Raw genomic sequence first — 19,333 nt, 5'->3', positions numbered from 1 at the left:
TTTGTTAAATACTTGAAGCTGTTTAGTTCTCCCGTTTCTATTTCAGGGCAACTCTACTACCCCCGAAACACAAAACAAATAAGCATCCCCCTCAAAAAAACAACCACCACACAACCTACTTAGGTTTACTAACAAAAGCGTCAAATTGACAATGGGGCATTAGAAGTTGTATAGCCCTTTTCCTACAGATTTATATCCTGATGTTTACTTTTTTTTTCTCCTGTCTTGATTTGTCTACCTGTTCTTTATTTTATTGGATAAATTAGAGAAGTTATGTAAATAATGCTTTTTGTTTTTGTTAGTTTCTCTAAATGTTATCTCTAGGACTCATTTATTTACTCTCCAGACTTTTCAGAACTGAAAATGCAAAAGTTGATGTGCTGAAGCTGTTGACATGTCTAGCTTTTCAGCATTTTTTCTTTTAATAAAGTAATTTTTGAAGTTGAAATGTCAAATTTTGTATTTCCTTGTGTTATATACTTTGAAATGGAAGTTCTTAAAACAAATTAATTTTAAGACTTTTTTTTCCCCATATCACACTGGAACTTTGCTGCAGCATTAGTTATAAAACCAAATTTAGGATAACAGTAGTCTCTTTAAAGGACATTCAAAAGGTTTCTCTAGGGTCAAATAATAAATGAAATGGCTTATTCCTTCAGCAGTCATATTAATACACATCTAGTACTACTGAATACTAAACACTAACTCCTAATGACAGTGTTTCCTGTGTGCCAGACACTATGGTATATATTTTATATAGATCTTTTTTAATCCTTACAATAATCTTAAATAACCTTATATAGTATTATTTCCATTTTACAGATGGGGTAAATGAAGCTTAGTGAGAGATAACTTGCTAGGCAAAAGTTGAGATTTAAATCCGTGTTTGTTTGCCAGCCTGCTATGAGGAAGAGTACATGAGGAAGAGAAGGGTTTAGTCCTGTTTCATCCTTCTTAAACATCAAGGTGTCATTTACAAACCTATGATTCTTACCTGCCAGTTATTTTCAATAATATGATTCCATTATTATCATACTATCAAGTATCATCTTGTATTAAGAAATTACAGAGATCATTACTATTATTTTTCTCTGTTAGGCATCTCCAAGAGTTACTGTTGATGACTATTTAGTAGCAAAATTAGCAGATACTTTGAATCATGAAGATCCAACCCCTGAAATCTTTGATGACATTCAAAGGAAGGTATTATTATGTACAGCATTTATCATTTTATCTTTTTTGAGAAAAAATACTTTTATGTAATGTAATTAGTTTTTAAAAACTTTTTAAAAGTAGAGTGGTATTAAAAAGATAAGCTATGGCAATTATACTTCTCAATTCCAGAAATGTAAACCAGTATTTTTGTTTATTTCGTTAATTTTCTGAGGGAAATCCTTAAGTTGGTTTGTTTTATTTGAATTTGATTGTAGAGCTAGATATTGTAGTCTCAGAATTTGATGAATTGATGCCATATAAATAACATGTCTTTCAAATTCATTTTAACATGAGCCTTGAACCTTTACATGTACTTGTTTCTTAGAAAACAATTCCTAGAACATGCTGTCTGTGACTTGTGTTGCAGTAGGATTTTTTTCAATATAATTTAGTTACTGGAGGGATCAGAGGAAATCATTAGTTGTGAAATAGTCTTATTGCTGACAGCTTGTAACTATGATACATTATGGCAAGACCTCAGTGTGTCTTTTGGTGAAATTGTGTTTTGTAAAAATCACCACACACCTGTATTAATTGTTGAATATCTTGACTTATTTCACCAAGGTATATGAATTGATGCTACGAGATGAAAGATTTTATCCTTCCTTCAGACAGAATGCACTTTATGTGCGCATGTTAGCTGAGCTTGACATGTTAAAAGATCCTAGTTTCAGAGGATCCGATGATGGGGATGGAGGTAAGGTGGCACCCATTTTACACATAATATGCATATATATTTATATATATTCTGCTTACCAAAAGAGCTTTTGTATAAGTTAAAAATGTTGTTGGAGTCCAAATATAAACTGTAATATATTAAAAAATCTACAAATGAATGACAAAGTTTAGTGACTATACTAAATTAAAATGCTGAAAATTTAATAATGGATTAGAATATAACTATAGAAGCCTTGAATTCTTAAAGAAGAAGAATGTTTTCTTCAGGTGAGTCACTGAAATATTTTTATGGCAGTTTCCCTTTTGGGAGTAAGTAACAATATTCATGATTAACAATAGAATTATTGAGAAGATTTAATATGCAATAAGTAATGACTCAGAGTATATCATAAACTATAAAGCATTATTAAAAAACTACAGTTTTAAATATCTTTAATTGTACACTTTTCCAAATTCTACACAGTGTGAGAGACTTTTGAGCTAGAAAAAGCCGCAAGAGTCATTTATCCCAACCTTCAGTTTTTTCAAATGAGGATAATGAGTTCTATTTACATGTTATAGTGAAAAAAATGGTTTAAGAGTCAGAATATTTCGATTTTACTCCCATTCTATCACTTACTACCTGTGTGAAGTTGTCCAACTGCTTAAATTCTTCAAGCCTCATTTTTCTGAGTTGGTAAATCTGGAATAATATCCTCATAATATCTTACGTTAGTCATTGTTAGTTTTAAATGGAATTATGCATTTGAAAATGATCTATAAAGTAAAACACAAGTATCAATTTTTATTAGTAAATAGTGAGTTATATAAGAATAGTGGGAGGGATAGCCTTTAGAACACATGTTTCCAAATTCTTAGGCCCAATGATCATTAACTTGTGATTCAATTCAGAAGTATTTATTAAGCTCTAATTAAATATCTAGGGTTGGATGATCTTTCTGGTATGTTCTACCAAGTGAATGAAGTCAATAAAAAGTAAATGGGAAAGATTTAAGTATTTTAAGAAAGTGCTTCAGTTATGACTGTTTACTTATGAATAGGTTTTATGGCAAGCACACTTGAGAATGGAGATAAAATAGAGCTGTTAGGTAGTGAGCACTGCTTTAAAAAATACCTTTATTATGGAAGTCTCCCAGCCTCCCCTCTCCTCCACCTCCTATCCCTTTGTCTACACTAGTGAGATTTTGTTTTTTAAATAATCTAAGAAATCTAGTTACTGAAGTTTACATTTGAAATTTAGTAGCTTTTCTTTGATTATTTATCTGATGCCTTGGGTTTTTAAATTAATACTCTTTAAGTTTACTTATGTGTACAATTGGAATAATGTATTAACTGATTTTGATTGCATAATTAAGGAATATTTTTTAAAAAAACAGAGTTCTTCTCTGAGTTGAATGGTAAAATTTTATGTACCTCTAGTTTGTTCTATATATCTGTACTTACTCTATTGAAAAATGTTCTTTTATAGAGATGCTATGAAATTTGCAATAGCAGCTCTGTCAACTAACCATCCTAAAATGACTATTATAAAAGTTTTTGTTGTTTATACTAATTTTATCTATTTTAGAAATTTCTTCGTATTTGTGAAGTGGATTTGCTATGTGACTCAGAGAGAAGACAAAGTCATAACCAAATAATTGTGTGGGCTTCTAAGTAATGTGTAATTTAAACTGGTGATAGTAGCAATATATTCTGTGGAAGTAATTTTTGATCCTGTAACTTAAGAATGCTTCCAGTCTTTTAAATGGATTTCTAGCTTCCATTCATATCTTTCTAGCCAGTCTGTCTTCTTCAGTACAGCTATTGGAAACAAACTATAAGCAGTCTCAAACTTCCTAAAATCATACACTGTACTTTTTTAAAACACGAAGTACATTAAAAAATTTTTTTTTGGAACTGGTTTTGATCTGAAGTAAATATGCTTCTCTTATATATCAGTTATTGAGTAACCCCTCACATTTGAATCATTGATTGTAGTTTGAGATTATATAGTTATGTATCTTATTGTCTTTCTAGGACATTGCTCTCTAATATTTTGTTTCCTAATTGATGAGTTTTATACTGTGAAATTACCTATCCCTTTTTTGAAACCATTCGAAAAAAGTATGTGGAGTGATGGGTATAATATGAAACATTACTATTTAAAGTAACTGTCAGCTTTGTTGTCTTTGTCAGTGTTTAGGTTTTAGGCCACTGGTTTACCTTTCTCAACTAGTAATGCTTCTGATATACTTCTTTTTATATGATTATCTAATCAAAAATAGGCCTTTCCACTTTTTTTGTTATAAATTAGTTTTCTGACTTTTAAAATTAAGCTGCTGAGCACTACATGCATTTTTTAGATATTCTGAAATTTTGACCACCTTTTAGACATTCTGAAATAATTACCTAACCTAGGGATTAATGTACAGCTGATTTTTTTAAAGTAGTCTACATTTGAGCCTAAAATTAAAGGACCAAGTCATATCATATGGTATAGTACTGTATCCTCTGGTGGTTTTTCTTTGCTTGAGTAGAAATTTCATTCCTATTTAACCAAACTTAACAGTAGGTAGAGAATTAGCTGGTTGGCTTGCTTGTGCTTACTATCTCTCCTCTCTCCTTTTCTCCTCATTTCTTCCTTTGCCCTTTCTCTTTATTCATTATTACTTTCTTTAGTTATGAAATTATTTTAAAAGTAGATATTTTCTCCTTTATTAAAACAGTCTCATAGGCTTTTAAAACTGTATGAATTATGCTTTCCTTTTTAAATTTTAATCTCAACATTATTTGTCTCACCATGTTGAACAGTGCTTTCTTTTGTTTTCTGATATTTGTAGGTAGTCATCCAATTCTTGATTAAATGTCGACCAAGATTGATTTTATACTGTATTTCTGGATCTTCTTATTGTTGATCAAGAAAATAAACTATGCCCTATTTTGCTCCCAAATTCTCCTTTAACTTGACTTGTCTTTGGTGGGAAGATTTAAGAGGTGGGCACACTACAGAAGAGGTAGGAGGCATATAATTGAATAAGGAGGATAGATAACTATTTTACTCATTTTAAGTATCACCAAGGGATAATCCTAGGTGAAATTCCCATTTTTTTATGACCAAAGGGCTGAAGAACCAAGAAATGTTCTTGAGCATTTAGAGTAAATTTGGAAGGCAATATCAGCTGCCTCCTTGTAGGAATAGTAGTGTTGCTTTTTTGAAGACCCATTTAGAGAACCAAATTCATATATAACCTCTTAAGTGCTCGAAACCATATATTAAACTGTGTATGAATATTGCTTTACCATAGATTTGTTTGTGTGTTTAATAAAGGAACACCTTAATTGGTAACTTAATTTTCTTAGATTTATAATAAAACTCTAAGGGAAAAGATTGTTGTTTGACATTAATATTAATAATCCAACATTGACTTATTCTCTAACATTAATTTGTCCTAGTTGCTTTTTAATGAAATGGAATTGCATATGCAGTTTTAACTGTCTTTTTGTCTATTAGTTATATATTGATTTAAAAATCTGGACTTCCAGTGTTTTCAAGATAATCTACCACCAAGAATAAGAGGACTTAATAGACCTATTAAAAATAAGTCTGTTTATCCCTCACAGTACAGACTGATTTTATTTGTAATCTTTCTTAATCCAGTGAGACAGAAGTTACAAAATAGTGCTGGTGTTTCCTAATGGGCCTCATTCTGCAATGTTTTCCTCATGCTTATATTGTATTAGGCAACTTACTTGATACCATGAGAATAAAAACATTTAATAATTACTCTCCTGAACACGAATGCCTTTTTGATTTTTGGCCAGCTATCAGGTACATACTATATTGTCACTTAAATGCCTGTCTTAGAAAACCATGGGACTTTAAGGGATCAAGTTTTTGGGAGTATCCACAATTTTTTTTTTTTTTTTTTACTATTATGTTATATCTTGGCTTATGTGACTTTCATTCTTAGTGTTTGAACCTTAGATAAAGCAACCGTTTTAAAGTTTTTTGCTGTATACTAAGTTGAATTTCCCCCCTGCAGAATCTTTTAATGGGTCTCCTACAGGAAGCATAAATTTGGTAAGTACTATTATGGGTACTTTATTAAAGTGACTTGAAAATAATGTAAAAGGCTGAGCCTTAACATATATAAATAAATGATATAAAAAGAAGGCCCCAAATCATCCTTTAGTATTGTAAAAAGTTATTATGCTTTTAAAGAAATGCTAAGTTCACATATAAGGCATCTATGAATTAGAACTTAAAAATTATATTTTATCTTTATTTAAAAAATTGGCTTAGGTTATACCTGCATAATTGCTTTTCTGCATTTTATAAATAAATTGATTTCATTATTTTCAATTCCAATATTTAGCATGTTTAAATTACTATGATTACTAAATTGCTATGATAGGCAATAAGTTCGTGACACATAAATGTTTATATTGGAATCAGTTTTTTTCTCCTCTTGTATTTAGAAAAAAATATAAAACTAGTGGGGATAACCAAAACCGAATAGATATTTCTTTAAGTCTACACTAAAACAAATTCAGGTCATTGTAAACAAAAAAATTTTTTTGTAAGTTTAGACAGTTTTACAGCAACTACATCCTTAATGATTAGAGGTTAGAATGACATGTTTTTAGAATCTCAACTGTCATTGGCATTTTATATATTCAAGGTACAGTGTGAAATAATGAAAGTTTCAGTTCTCTTATATATCCAGCCTTGCCATTGAATAACTTATTTTCTAAGATGCTGTTAGGAAGAAATATTAGTGTTCTATGAAGGTTTCAGTCCAGTTTGGCTGGGTTGGGGAGGGGAAAAACAGGTAAGGTGTTGTTTGTTTTGTTTTTCCTCCTACCTGCATTACTTTTTCTTTTAGACCTTTCGTAATAGCTAAATGTTTTAGAGGTTAGTCGTCTTAGGTGTTAGCTGTACTACCATGTCTGCTTCTAAAATAACCTTATTGAGTAAATGTTCTGTTACTGTATTATAACCTTTAGTAAAACACTAAAGCAAATCTGTCGTAGAATTGTCAGATACTTTGTAACTTTTAAAATATTTCCTAAATCATTTGGTGTCATTACCATTTACTTGTTATAGTCCAGAGCTTTAAACTAAAAGGAATTGCTCCTAGAGCTTGAAGGAAGTGTTAAAAATAATGTTCATTATATAGAAAAGTTTCCAAATGTGATGAAACCCTTCCTTGGTTTGAAATTTTTTAGTATTCACATTTGTAGTACTTGTGTAAATGTTTAAACACTAGTAAAAATTTTTTTTTCTTTATTCCATGTCTGGAATAAATGCTTTTCCAAATAAGATAAGTCTCTTTTGTCACATGGTAATATAAACCAGAATAGTCTCTGGATCAAAAAACAGTCATACTTGAAGTCAGTGACTTGGAGTATTTTTTTATTCCCATAAATCTATTTAATTCATACTTTTAAGTAGTTGGACCATGTAGACAAATTTTAGTGAATATCTGCATTTTAAAAATAGCTTAAGATTGTAAACTAGATCACGATAGTTTATTCCAATATACTAAACAAAGGAGATATTTAATGTGTTTGGTATTTTACTCATTTTGCCATTGGTAGCTTGGTAGGTAAATTACAAGCATTTCCTTTAGTGCCATTTTGGTTGTGTTTGATGACTATCATTATAAATTTGAATTTTCAGTTTTTGTCTTAGTGTTAAAAAACACTTTCTTACAAGGAGTTTAAGAATCATAACTTAAGGAGTACTTTGCAAATTGTGCTTATTTCAATATAGCATTAATGTACTTGTTTTGAAATCACAATTGTCTTTTAATATATTCCTAAATCAAATGTAGTTTTGTAAATATTATTTTACCAATTGTAACTTTATAGTCCACTTGATATTTACGTGCACTATAACTGTAACTAATGTTTTTCCAAAGTTTTCATCATATGTAATGAAAATAATATTTACTAATTGCATATTTTAAGAGACAAAAAGACATTTCTCCACAAAGCCTTTTTAACAACTTTTGGATTGCATAGTATGAGATGCTAACATGTTTAAAGAGATAAGTACATTTAGCATGTTAAATGTTAACATACAAGGGAAGGTTACCATTATTAATAATGCTTTTTTAAAAAAATAGATTATTTTATGTTACCTGTGCTGGCTTATAATTAGAAGAAGTTATAGTAGATAATATGAATTTGGTAGACTGTTCCATTTCCTCTGAGTCTTCTATCTTTCACATAAAAATATTGAAGTAAAGGTTGTGCTGTTTCTATCAAAATGATTTCTTGAGCACATAAAAATAAATGCACTCCTTTTTTTTTCCAAAGCATTTTCATTCACAGTATGTCCTGACAGAGATGTAGAGCAGGTATTAGCCCCATTTTACCATTGGGACAACTGAAATCCGAGAAAGTAGTTGATATGGTTAAAGTCTCTTAAGGTATTGGTAGTAGAGCATGGACTAGATCTAATTTAATTTGATGTCTTTGCCATTTGAGTTGACCAGGGAAGTCTTGTGGATTATCTGTATAGAATTATCACATTTTGCTTCTCTTAACAATCAGTTTTTAATAGATACATTTTTGGCCTTCTTCTTAGAATGCAATTGCCTTAATTTAAGTGACTTTGTGCCATATGGATGGTTGCTTTTAAGTCATTTAGATGACCCTTTTAGTAATAATAATATTACATTAGGACTCAAAAGCTCATTCACATCCTATTATTTTTAAAGTGTGAAATATATCTGAGTTATATAATATGAATATGTGAAATGTGTGAATGATATAAATATGTGAAATATGTCTAGATTATATATGTTAGGTGTCCCCAAGACCACTCCCAGGCTCAGTGATTTGCTAAGAAAACTCACAGAACACACCATAGTCTTACTCATGGCTGGAATTTCTTATCATGAAAGGTTATAAAGCAAAATCAGCAAGACAACACATGAGAAGTGTTGCCACCAGGAAAATTCACTGGAGACTAAATGTACAGGTTTTTTATTGGAGGCAGATTATATAGCACATACCAAAATTCTAGACTCCTAGAAGGAAAGCAGGTGTTCAGCATAAACATTTCTTATACAGATAGTTTAGGTATGGTAAACCACTCTTATTGGTTAGAGAATGCTGAGAATCTTCCCTAAATTTAAGTTCCCATATTCCATCCGAGGGACAAACTTGGAAGCAGTCTTTTCTAGACACAGCAGTTTCAGGCTGCCATGTTATCTCTGCAGCCTGCTTTAATTACATGGTTATGTTCCTTTTTATATATGTGTGGATATATGTGTATGTGGCAAAAACATTTTTAAAGTTTAGACCCAAAGGCCGTAGTTATAAAAGATTCATTTTGAGTCAGTCAATAGGAATTTATGTTTGTGGAATTGTTTTTGAAAACTAATCATTTAAAATCTATCATAGTCTATGGATTCACCTCATTTAATAAATAATCAGAATAATAGCTAACAGTTGTTATATTAGGCAGTTTTCTAAATGTCTTACATGTCTTATTTAATCTCCACATAATTCTCTGACTTAGGTAGTATTCTCATTTTATAGATAAGGTATCTGAATTAAATTTAAAAATTATTTCTATATTAACAAAAGTATTAAGCTAAAAACTGCAGAGCTGGTTCTAGTATATTTCAACGTAAATGTTAACATAATATGTCTACTTATTTTTATCTAGATTTTCTTGCCATATAAGGACCATAATTGAAAAGTAGCAAGTTACAGTAGATGGACAAGCAATTAAGGGAGAAATAATCTAATATATTAAGTTTATTACTAAATTTTTTGTTATTGTTTCTTAATCTTTGCTTTTTTTCTGTTAGCCTAAATGGAAAATATTATTGTGTATGGAGGGGATGGAGGGTATACAAATAATATATAGTTTACATGCAGGGAAATGAGTAATTGTAATGCATATATGATGTAGAATTCTTTACTCTTTTTTTTCCCTATAAAATTTTAAAGATTTGTTTCCTGATTTTTTTTTTCTCAGTCTTTAGATGACCTTTCAAATGTTTCTTCTGATGACTCAGTACAACTTCATGCCTACATTTCAGACACAGGTAGGAGAGTTTGAAGTATAATTATTGCATTAAAACTATGTATTATTATATCCCTAAATAATTTTCCACACTTAATTTTTACTAACCATTTTTTTGTTCTCTAGTCATATTTTTGTTACTTTTTTTCTGCAGCATGTCCTTCATTAAATTCTGCTATATTTATTTGCTTATGTATTTGATCTCTCTAAGATTGTCACTATCAACATTTGAAAATGCTTATATTCTAAGTGTTTTACTATTTCTAATAAACTCTAAAACCATTCTTTTCCTCTTTGTTCGTGGGTCTAGCTGATAGTTGTCTGTATAATTCTCGTTAAATCTTTTCTGGAGAGATCTTAGTTCAGGATTAGTTTTCATATATACAAAGTCAGGCTAGATAACTGGGGTAAATGAAGCCCCAGGTATAGGGGTTTGCAGAACTTCAAGAAGTGCTTGAATAATGAGGTGAGAAACCTCTAAAACTTTGTGATCATTCAGCATATGTGGAGAGTTGTTAGTAAATTCAGGAAAAATAACCAGTTTTCATCATTGCTATTGAGTTACTAGATAACACTAATGAGTATTAAATAATGATAGTTTTCTTATCTGACCTCTCACTGTTCTTAGATTGTAGAAGTGTGTTTGTCATATTACATACTGAAGTATAAACATACTGAGATATATACCTCAATTCAGTTTCATGCTTACATTTTAGACACTGAAGAGATTTTATAGTCTAGTCTAGTCTAGTCTAGTCTAGTCTAGTCTAATCTAGTTTAGAAGACATTAACTTGTATCTTTTTAAAATAGATCTTCATTTCCTTTTTCTTCTCACTGGAACTGAAGTCTCAATTTACATTTGTTGCCTGCCAGATTTCTGGAAGAAAACAAGTATTTATTAGCTTCTTAAAATGTATGAAAGCACTGTGCTAGGCATTGTTAAGAAATTATTTCAGGCTGGGCTTGGTGGCTCACGCCTGTAATCCCAGAACTTTTGGGAGGCTGAGGCAGGCGGATCACGAGGTCAAGATATTGAGACCATCCTGGCCAACATGGTGAAACCCCATCTCTACTAAAAATACAAAAATTAGCTGGGCATGGTGGTGCGCACCTGTAGTCCCAGCTACTAGGGAGGCTGAGGCAGGAGAATCGCTTGAACCCGGGAGGTGGAGGTTTCAGTGAGCCGAGATCACACCACTGCACTTTAGCCTGGCGACAGAGCGAGACTCCGTCTCAAAAAAAAAAAAAGTTATTTCATCTTGACAAACATATGTAAATACTGAAGAAGCAGCATACTATAGTGGTTAAGAGTATAACTTTTTTTTTTTTTTTTTTTTTTTTTTTTTTTGAGACGGAGTCTCGCTCTGTCGCCCAGGCTGGAGTGCAGTGGCGCGATCTCGGCTCACTGCAAGCTCCGCCTCCCGGGTTCACGCCATTCTCCTGCCTCAGCCTCCCGAGTAGCTGGGACTACAGGCGCCCGCTACCACGCCCGGCTAATTTTTGTGTTTTTAGTAGAGACGGGGTTTCACCGTGTTAGCCAGGATGGTCTCGATCTCCTGACCTCGTGATCCGCCCGCCTCGGCCTCCCAAAGTGCTGGGATTACAGGCGTGAGCCACCGCGCCCGGCCAAGAGTATAACTTTTTTACTGAATTGCTTGGGCTCAAACCCCAGCTCTGCCAGTTAATAGTTGGGTAAGCCATCCAAAATTAAGATCTAGTTAAAAAAAAAAAAAAATAGCTGGGTGAACCTGAGTGAGTTCCTTAACTTCCTTGTACCTCAATTTCCTTACCTGTGAGATGGGCTAGTAATAATAATAATAATACATAACTCATAGGGTTGTTATGGAACTAATTCATTACAATGGTAATTATGCATGGTAAACATATTTGATTTTTGGTTCATTAAATACTTATTTTACCAACTGGACTTCAGAGTCTCTTTGATTCTAGATCTTTTAGCATCTTTATTTCAGAAAGTAGGAGCTCATAGACTAGTCCAGTGCTACTGAAAGAATGGCCCAAGGAAGCAGTACACACACAAGAATGGTGGTCTAGTATGTGTATTGCTTCCTTCATTGAGAAATCTTGCTTTAAAAAGTATTGACTAAATTAAACAATATGATTAGTAATGGAGTTGATTTACATTCTGGTGCTATTTTTTTTTTTACATAATAAGAATTACTAGCAAACAGTTTGCAGATCGCCTGCTATGAGTAACATTGGCCTAATAAAAACAAACCCTTCTAGCTAAATCACCATCTTCACAAAACCAATTTATGTAACCCCAATATCTTCCTTTAAGTCAGATTACCTTGATGTCTTCTGCATTTTAAAAAAAAATTACCTCATTATTCTTCCTATTGTGCATCCACCCTGGGTGATCTTCCAAGCCTGTTGGTTTTTGACAAATCCTGGTTATTCTTTCTTATATCTCTTCTCCTTTTTTGTTCCTTGCTATTCTCCTTACTCTTGTTAATTTTTAATTAGTTATGTTTAGCTGCCTAATTGGCCTCTGCTTTCTATTTTCCTTTCCCAAACCTATCTTGGACACACCTGATAAAACCATTCCCTTGTTGCCATGCTAACTCCATTGAGAAATGGTGGTTCTCTAACGTGATTAAAACGTGTTGTGCTGTTTAATTTGCATAAGTCTCTGAGAGAAAGATAACTGGACAAGGTGAACAGTGAATAATAGTGCTACTTATAGAGCAAGATGTCCAAAGTCTATTTCTAGTCATATACTTTGTTAAATCAGAAACAGTGATAATAGATGGAAAGGGAATGAAAGATAATTTTGGAAAGAAAGTACAAATCTTAGAAAAAATTTTAAGAAAGTTTGGGAAGAGCTTCTGTCCAACTACTCTTGCCAATATAGAGTCCTAACTTTTATGTTATTAATTTACCAAAAAGCTGTAGTGACCTTCTTCTGCCCAGTTATATACGAAATAGCAAAATGTTAGCCCCAGAACTTGACCACGTTTATTCACACTTATGAATAAACGTAATCCATTATTACAAGATCAGTTTTAGACTTCTGGTTAGTGTGGTAGTCTGAACTGCTATGAGATATCGTGCCTTCCACGCATAGAAAGGCTAAAAACAATATTATAAGTATAGCTGAAGGGGAAAATCTACAGATGCCACAGACCATGGGGAAAAATAAATTCAGAGAATTGAAGGGGTGTTAAAGCAAGGGGCTCATAGTAGCATAAAGACTGGATCTTGATTTTGGTAGCATTTTCCTGCCCTCAAATTTGGAAGAGGCAGGATGGGCCAAGGCCATGGGATGCTGGAACAAAGTGCTTTACATAAAGCCTAGAGTCACAAAGGGCAGCTCAGTGTCAAAGAGGAACTAGGAAAACAGCCTACCATCAGTAGAAAGAACAAGAAATGTCAAGATCATGATTGGAAATGGTATCTGTCACCCACAAAAAATTGAAAGCCCAGCTTGCATCCTATCCTGAGTATGTCTGGATTTAGCTGTCCTCAAGTGATTATGTACTGCAAGATCTCAAGCCAGAGAGTTAGTATTAAAATTATTTCTGAACCACTGAAACCAGCAGTTAGAGTGGTGACACTTGACACTGTTCAATGTGAACGCTTCCCTAGCCCAGGGCACTCAGAACACCCAGGGAGAGATAAAACCAGCTGGAAATGAGCTTACAGAAAGCAATTAATAGCAACAGAAAGAAATATGAACCACAATAAGAGAAAGCCAACAGAACCAGCAGATAATTTGCATCCTGTGAACTTGGAGATGGCAGTCTTAATAGACTTGGCCGTAAGTATGTTAAAAATATTCCTAGAGAGAAATCCTAAGACAAGAATAAACAGTATGAAAAAGAACCAAATAAAACTCTAGAGATAAAAAAAATACAGTGATTGAAAGTAAGGTCAGAGAATGGATTAAGAAATAGACCAGATACAGATGAGAAGAGACTCAGTATTAACTTTTGGAGATGTTAATTGTAGAGTGCAGAAAGATAAAGAAATGTAACATCAGAAAGACAAGTTAGAGAAAATGATTTAAAGTGCATCTCCTTAGTTAAGATTAGTACAAAATAGGAACAGGCTTTGATTTTAGAGATTACCTGACTTGCTTGGTATGTGGCAAAGTAATGCGAAAATGCTTTGAAAAAAAAAAAAATCCCCAGAATAAACCGCACTTGTGAACTATTGAACATATCAAAGAAAAAGAAAATTGCCAGAAAATAAATGTTATCCCGTGGCTGTTGCTGTTTAGTTGAAAAGATTTTAATTGTAATACAACTGAAGAGTGAAGGCTAGTACAAAACATCATTTTGTTTATTTTTTCTATATTAAATTTAAGAAATTCTAATTTTACTCTCTAAGGTAACATTAGATGTAGTAATGTAATGTTGTAGTGATGTAGTAACAGAAAGCTCTTTGGAAGAGAGAATTGTAATAGGTACCACTTTGTGATTGATAGTGTCATACTGAACTTAGTTTATTTTGTAATTTAGCCATTATATGTAATACCTTATGGATGTGAATATGGAGGATGGGAATCTATCCTTTGCTGACATCCTTCTGTCTCAGTCTGTCATTTCAGATTCTTCTTCATTTCATATTATCTTTTTTGTTTTCTTCATCTTCCTCCTTTTTTGTGTCTTTCGTTCCTCTTCATTTTGTTTTAAATGATTAGTATATGCTGACTATGACCCATATGCTGTGGCAGGCGTTTGTAATGATCATGGCAAGACATATGCATTATATGCCATCACTGTACACCGGCGCAACCTAAACAGTGAGGAGATGTGGAAAACCTATCGTCGTTATAGTGACTTCCATGACTTCCACATGAGAATCACTGAACAGGTAATGAAGTTTTAAAAACTTGTGTACTTTATGTTGTTTCTTGATTTGATTTTGATTATAAATCTGAGGATGCCCAGATAGAGTGATTAATTAAAAAAATAAGGTAAGAATTTTTGGTATAATCACCATAAATCTTAGAATTAATCTGAGCATTTAACCAGTAAATCAAATGTTGAACACTTCCTCAGTCCTAACCATCATGGACTAGTGACAAACTATCAAGAGTATACCTTGGAAAATTAAAGTGAATACATGTTTCTGATTTTAAAATTTGTGTGTGTGTATTGTGCTTTTCAAAGTTTTTTGGGCTTAGATTGAAGTAGGAATGGGGATTGCTGTAGGACATTTTGTGCTTTTGTTTTTGAAGGCATAATTTAAACCTAGAAGTTATTTTAAATGGCAGTTTAATCCAGCAGTGTAACAGTGAAATGAATCCTTGATCCATTACTCAAATTATTTTGAATCACAACCTAAAATAAATTTAATATTAACCAAGTAATATTTTCAATTCTTATTAAGTACAACCCTCTTGTTTTATAGAAATAATTTAAAAGTACTCTTAAAGATAACAAATCTAAAGAAATTATTTCCCTGTCCTGTTTTTAAATTAAATATTTTCTCAACTTAAAAAAAAGGTCTTTGATGAATTGGAATAAATGATCTATGAAATTTATTTTAACTTATTTTAACTCTTAAAAAGTCTGACTCATTCAGGGATTTTAGGTATACAACTGGTATTAAACCAATAATAGTTAAAAGTGACATCTGATTGGGTGAGCCAAAGCTTTGAAATGACATTGTACTACTTTAGAAATCAGAAAATATCTTTTTCAACTTAATATAGTGGAAAATATATAGTTGGCACCATGATAATCTTATTAAAATATCTTGTGGATAGAGTGAGATAAACTATTAATAGCTTTAAAGTGATGAAAAACAAGTTAATGTTGACTTCTGAAGCCTATATTAAAAGGACTATTTTGTGTTATATTAATAAGAAAATTAAATTAATAACTTTGGACATGCGCATTCTTCTGGTGTCAAATATAACCTTTCTTCATGTTTAGCTTGATTTGTTTGCAGAGATGAAATAATTTTCTGCCCCACATTGAAGAAATAATTGCTTTACTTTTTAAAATATTACCTGTTTGATATTTTAAAAGCATATAGCTCATATATCTTTTTATTCCCATCCTTACACTTTAACCAAACATGATAATTTAAAAAATAATTTGAATTGGTAAGAGTTTTATTTATTTGCAAATGAATTTACTTGCAAATTAATGAGAGTTTAGTTTAATATGAAATTTTTTATTGTGTAAATAGTTGTAATTTTCTTTCTAGTTAAGAGGAATAATCATTCCCTGATTTAAATGTTCTAGACTAGAACTGTAGGCATTATTTTACATATTGACAAATGTAAATGAAGAACATACTTTTTAAGAAAACTTTAAGAGGACAGTTCATAATTTCCCTTTTCAGTTCAGTGCCAAAAATTACATGAAATTGATACAGCACAATTTCTTTTTCAAACAGCTCACGTGAGTGAAATGGACATGTTTTGACTTGGTGTTTCCTTTTGTGTGTTTGTGTGTGTGTGTGTGTGTGTGTGTTTCTTATAAAGCCACAGTAGTTGTGATTACCTAACTGTTTAGATTGTTCACAGAACTTAAGAAATTAAAAACTCCTTTTAAATGAAAATCAGGTTTTAGTAAAATATTAAGTATCTGTAAATAAGATTTAGGGTGTTTGCCTTTTAGCTCAGCCTTATCTATATTTTAAAAACTCAAATCCCTTATAAAATAATGGAAGAAAAATGTAATGATTTGTAATTCAGCAGTTGGTCACAGTATAGCCTGTTAACATGAATAAATGGTAACTGCATAGAGCTCTTAAAGTAAAATTATTTTAAAACAAGTTTCATTTGTTTATATAATTTTGTGATACAACATTTTTTCCAATGCCAAGCGCGGTGCCTCACGCCTGTAATTCCAGCACTTTGGGAGGCTGAGGTGGGCAGATTGCTTGAGGTCAGGAGTTTGAGACCAGCCTGGGCAACATGGCGAAACCTCATCTCTACAAAAATACAAAAAATTAGCTGGGCTGTAGTCCCAGCTACTCAGGAGGCTGAGGTGGGAGGATCACTTGAGCCTGGGAGGTGGAGATTGCAGTGAGCTGAGATCTCAGCACTCCAGCCTCGGTGACAGAGTGAGACCCTGTTCCATAAATGAATGGATAAATGAATGAATGAATGAATGAATGAATGAATGAAAATCCAAGCTAAATGTATGAGCTATCATTTATTTTCCTTAAAGATTTTAATAATCTTATTTGATATTTTATGGAGACTTATAAGAAAATAATTAAAATGTTAAATGTCATGATTTTGGAAATGGCCTGAGCTGCTCGTTCATTGATTTAACAAATATTTCTTAAGCTTTTCCTATGTGTCTGGTACTTTTCTTGGTGCTAGCAACATATGAGAGAACAAGACAAAGTCCTTGCCTCTAAGAGCTTGTAGTGTAATAGCTACTGTGCATTTCTGTTTTATTTGGTGAAGTCTGTATAGGTATAGATAAACTCATGATTTAAATGATCATATTAAGTATTCATTAAGGTAACTGAGTAAAAATATGCACCATATTAAACAAATTTTGAATTATTTTAATACAGAATTTCACGTCTGTTCTTTAAATTTTCCAGGAGTGTATTAGGAATCTAAACTTGTGTTTTTAATGTAGAAAAGTAAGATCTTTGATTATAGAATGTCCATGATTTATGTGTAGTATTTGAATTATTTTTAAACATTGAAATCCTCTGATATAATTTATTTTAGTTCTTTTTTGCTGAATTTTGAATTTCTTTTAAATGCCTTTAAAAATATTTTCATGAATTTTTGGCAGAGGGGATTATATTACTTTTCAGGGAATGGGCAATTGTTTTGTTCGTAGTTTAAAATAATCTTTTAAATAGCAAGTTTATGATGAGTTAATAGAGTATAAATTTTCACATTTTCTCCCTTGCTTTTATAGTTTGAGAAAACTGTTAGTGATTTATGTTTCTGTTCCAGACAGACAACTTACAAAGGAGTTTATTTTGGTAATTTAGGCTTTAAGAAAATAACTGTTACTGTGGTTTTTATTTCTTTTTATTAGTAAGGTTTAATATTTTAAAGTTTCTGAAATAAATTGTTGTTTTAATGGATAGTGTCATATTTCCTTGGTATATTAGTTTGGTAGGGCTGCCCTAATAAAATGCCACCAACCGGGTGGCCCAAACAACAGAAATTTATTTTCTTACAGTTCCAGAGACTAGAAATCAAAGATCAAGGTATTGACAAGTTTGGTTTGTCGTGAGGCCTCGCTTCTTGGCTTGTAGATGGCAGGGTTCTTGCCATGTCCCTACGTGGCCATTTCTCTATGTGATGCATTCCTGTTGTCTCTTAGTGGGTCCAAATTTTCTTTTCTGATAGGATACCAGTCAGGTTGGATTGGGGCCCACCCTAAGGGGCTCATTTAAACTTAATAATCTCTTTAGGGGCTTTATCTCTCAATTCAGTCACCGTCTGCGGCACTGAATGTTAGGGCTTCAACATGAATTTGAGGAAATACAGTACAAGCACACAAGACTTGGTAATACCAGAAAAAATATGTATTTTCTAAAATTGAGTCAGTAGTTTAATGTGGATAGGTCATATTGCAGGAAATATCTCTTAGGACACCTTGAAAAAGTAAATTTACTTCGAAAAAATTTTTTTTTCACATGTGATGTTCAGTGAGGACCCATTTCTAATACTTTTGTAAATCACCAAATTTGAGAATATAGCTATAGTTAATGTTTTCTCTATAAATTACCTCTACCCTTTATTGGTTTTCCTCCCAATACTGGAGTAAAAAACTGCTTTTACCTTTCATGTGTAACATACAATGAACTTGTTCACATTTTAGCTCCAAGCAGCCATCAGATTTGTCCTTCTTTTAATGTATCAGAATCTTCCAGTTTGGGGATGGAAATTATCCTAATCCTTTTCATTTCTCTTCTCTTTAATCTCTGCACCAAGAATTAGTTTTCTTTACAGAGACGTTGTTTTCAACAAATAATTGTTTTAAAAAGTTTGTTTCGCTTTAGGATATGTATCACAAGGGAAAAGTGTTAAGGCTGTTTGAATTTCAGCACTAGGCTGTTGGTCAGGTACAGTCACTAGTTAAATGACTTTGCTCTTAAACTATCTTAGCAGCTCGTATGGTTAAAAAAAGTGTTTTAGCAAGGCATTACAGATTACGATGATGGACCTTTGAAGGTGCATCCAAATGTTAAGTCCATAAGTGCTAGACTTATGGTATACACATTTACTTTGTGTTTGTGATTTTACAAAGATAAAGTATATGCTGACTGTTCTTAATTTTTTTTGGTTAGTGTAATCTATGAGTTTATGTTTAATGTGGTTGATGGGGCAAAGGTATCAATATTTATTATAATTGTGTATACACGGGGTTATATAACTACTATCTGTATTTTGAAAATTGCCTTTTTATTTGCTAGTACTTCACAGGTCAAAGGCTTATTAAGGAAAA

General features: G+C 32.1%; 1 protein-coding gene across 14 annotated transcripts in view; it reads left to right on the top strand.

The window, feature by feature from the left end:
* The window catches only part of SNX13 (sorting nexin 13), a 148,024-nt gene that overhangs the window by 104,593 nt on the left and 24,098 nt on the right, over positions 1-19,333 (top strand). For 8 of the 14 annotated variants that reach the window (XM_518985.8, XM_063814069.1, XM_063814065.1 and 5 more), the window contains 5 exons: positions 1,099-1,203; positions 1,780-1,912; positions 5,916-5,953; positions 9,872-9,941; positions 14,620-14,759. In XM_518985.8, coding sequence (XP_518985.3) covers positions 1,099-1,203; positions 1,780-1,912; positions 5,916-5,953; positions 9,872-9,941; positions 14,620-14,759 — 486 coding nt within the window. Of the gene's footprint in view, positions 1-1,098; positions 1,204-1,779; positions 1,913-3,460; positions 4,824-5,915; positions 5,954-9,871; positions 9,942-14,586; positions 14,760-19,333 lie in introns of those variants that run through there. The other 6 variants (XM_009452706.5, XM_063814068.1, XM_063814064.1 and 3 more) reach the window with 4 other exon arrangements.

The sequence above is a fragment of the Pan troglodytes genome, chromosome 6 (assembly GCF_028858775.2).
Source record: "Pan troglodytes isolate AG18354 chromosome 6, NHGRI_mPanTro3-v2.0_pri, whole genome shotgun sequence".
In the NCBI taxonomy this organism is placed as follows: domain Eukaryota; kingdom Metazoa; phylum Chordata; class Mammalia; order Primates; family Hominidae; genus Pan; species Pan troglodytes.
This window is presented reverse-complemented; position numbering and strand designations above follow the sequence as displayed.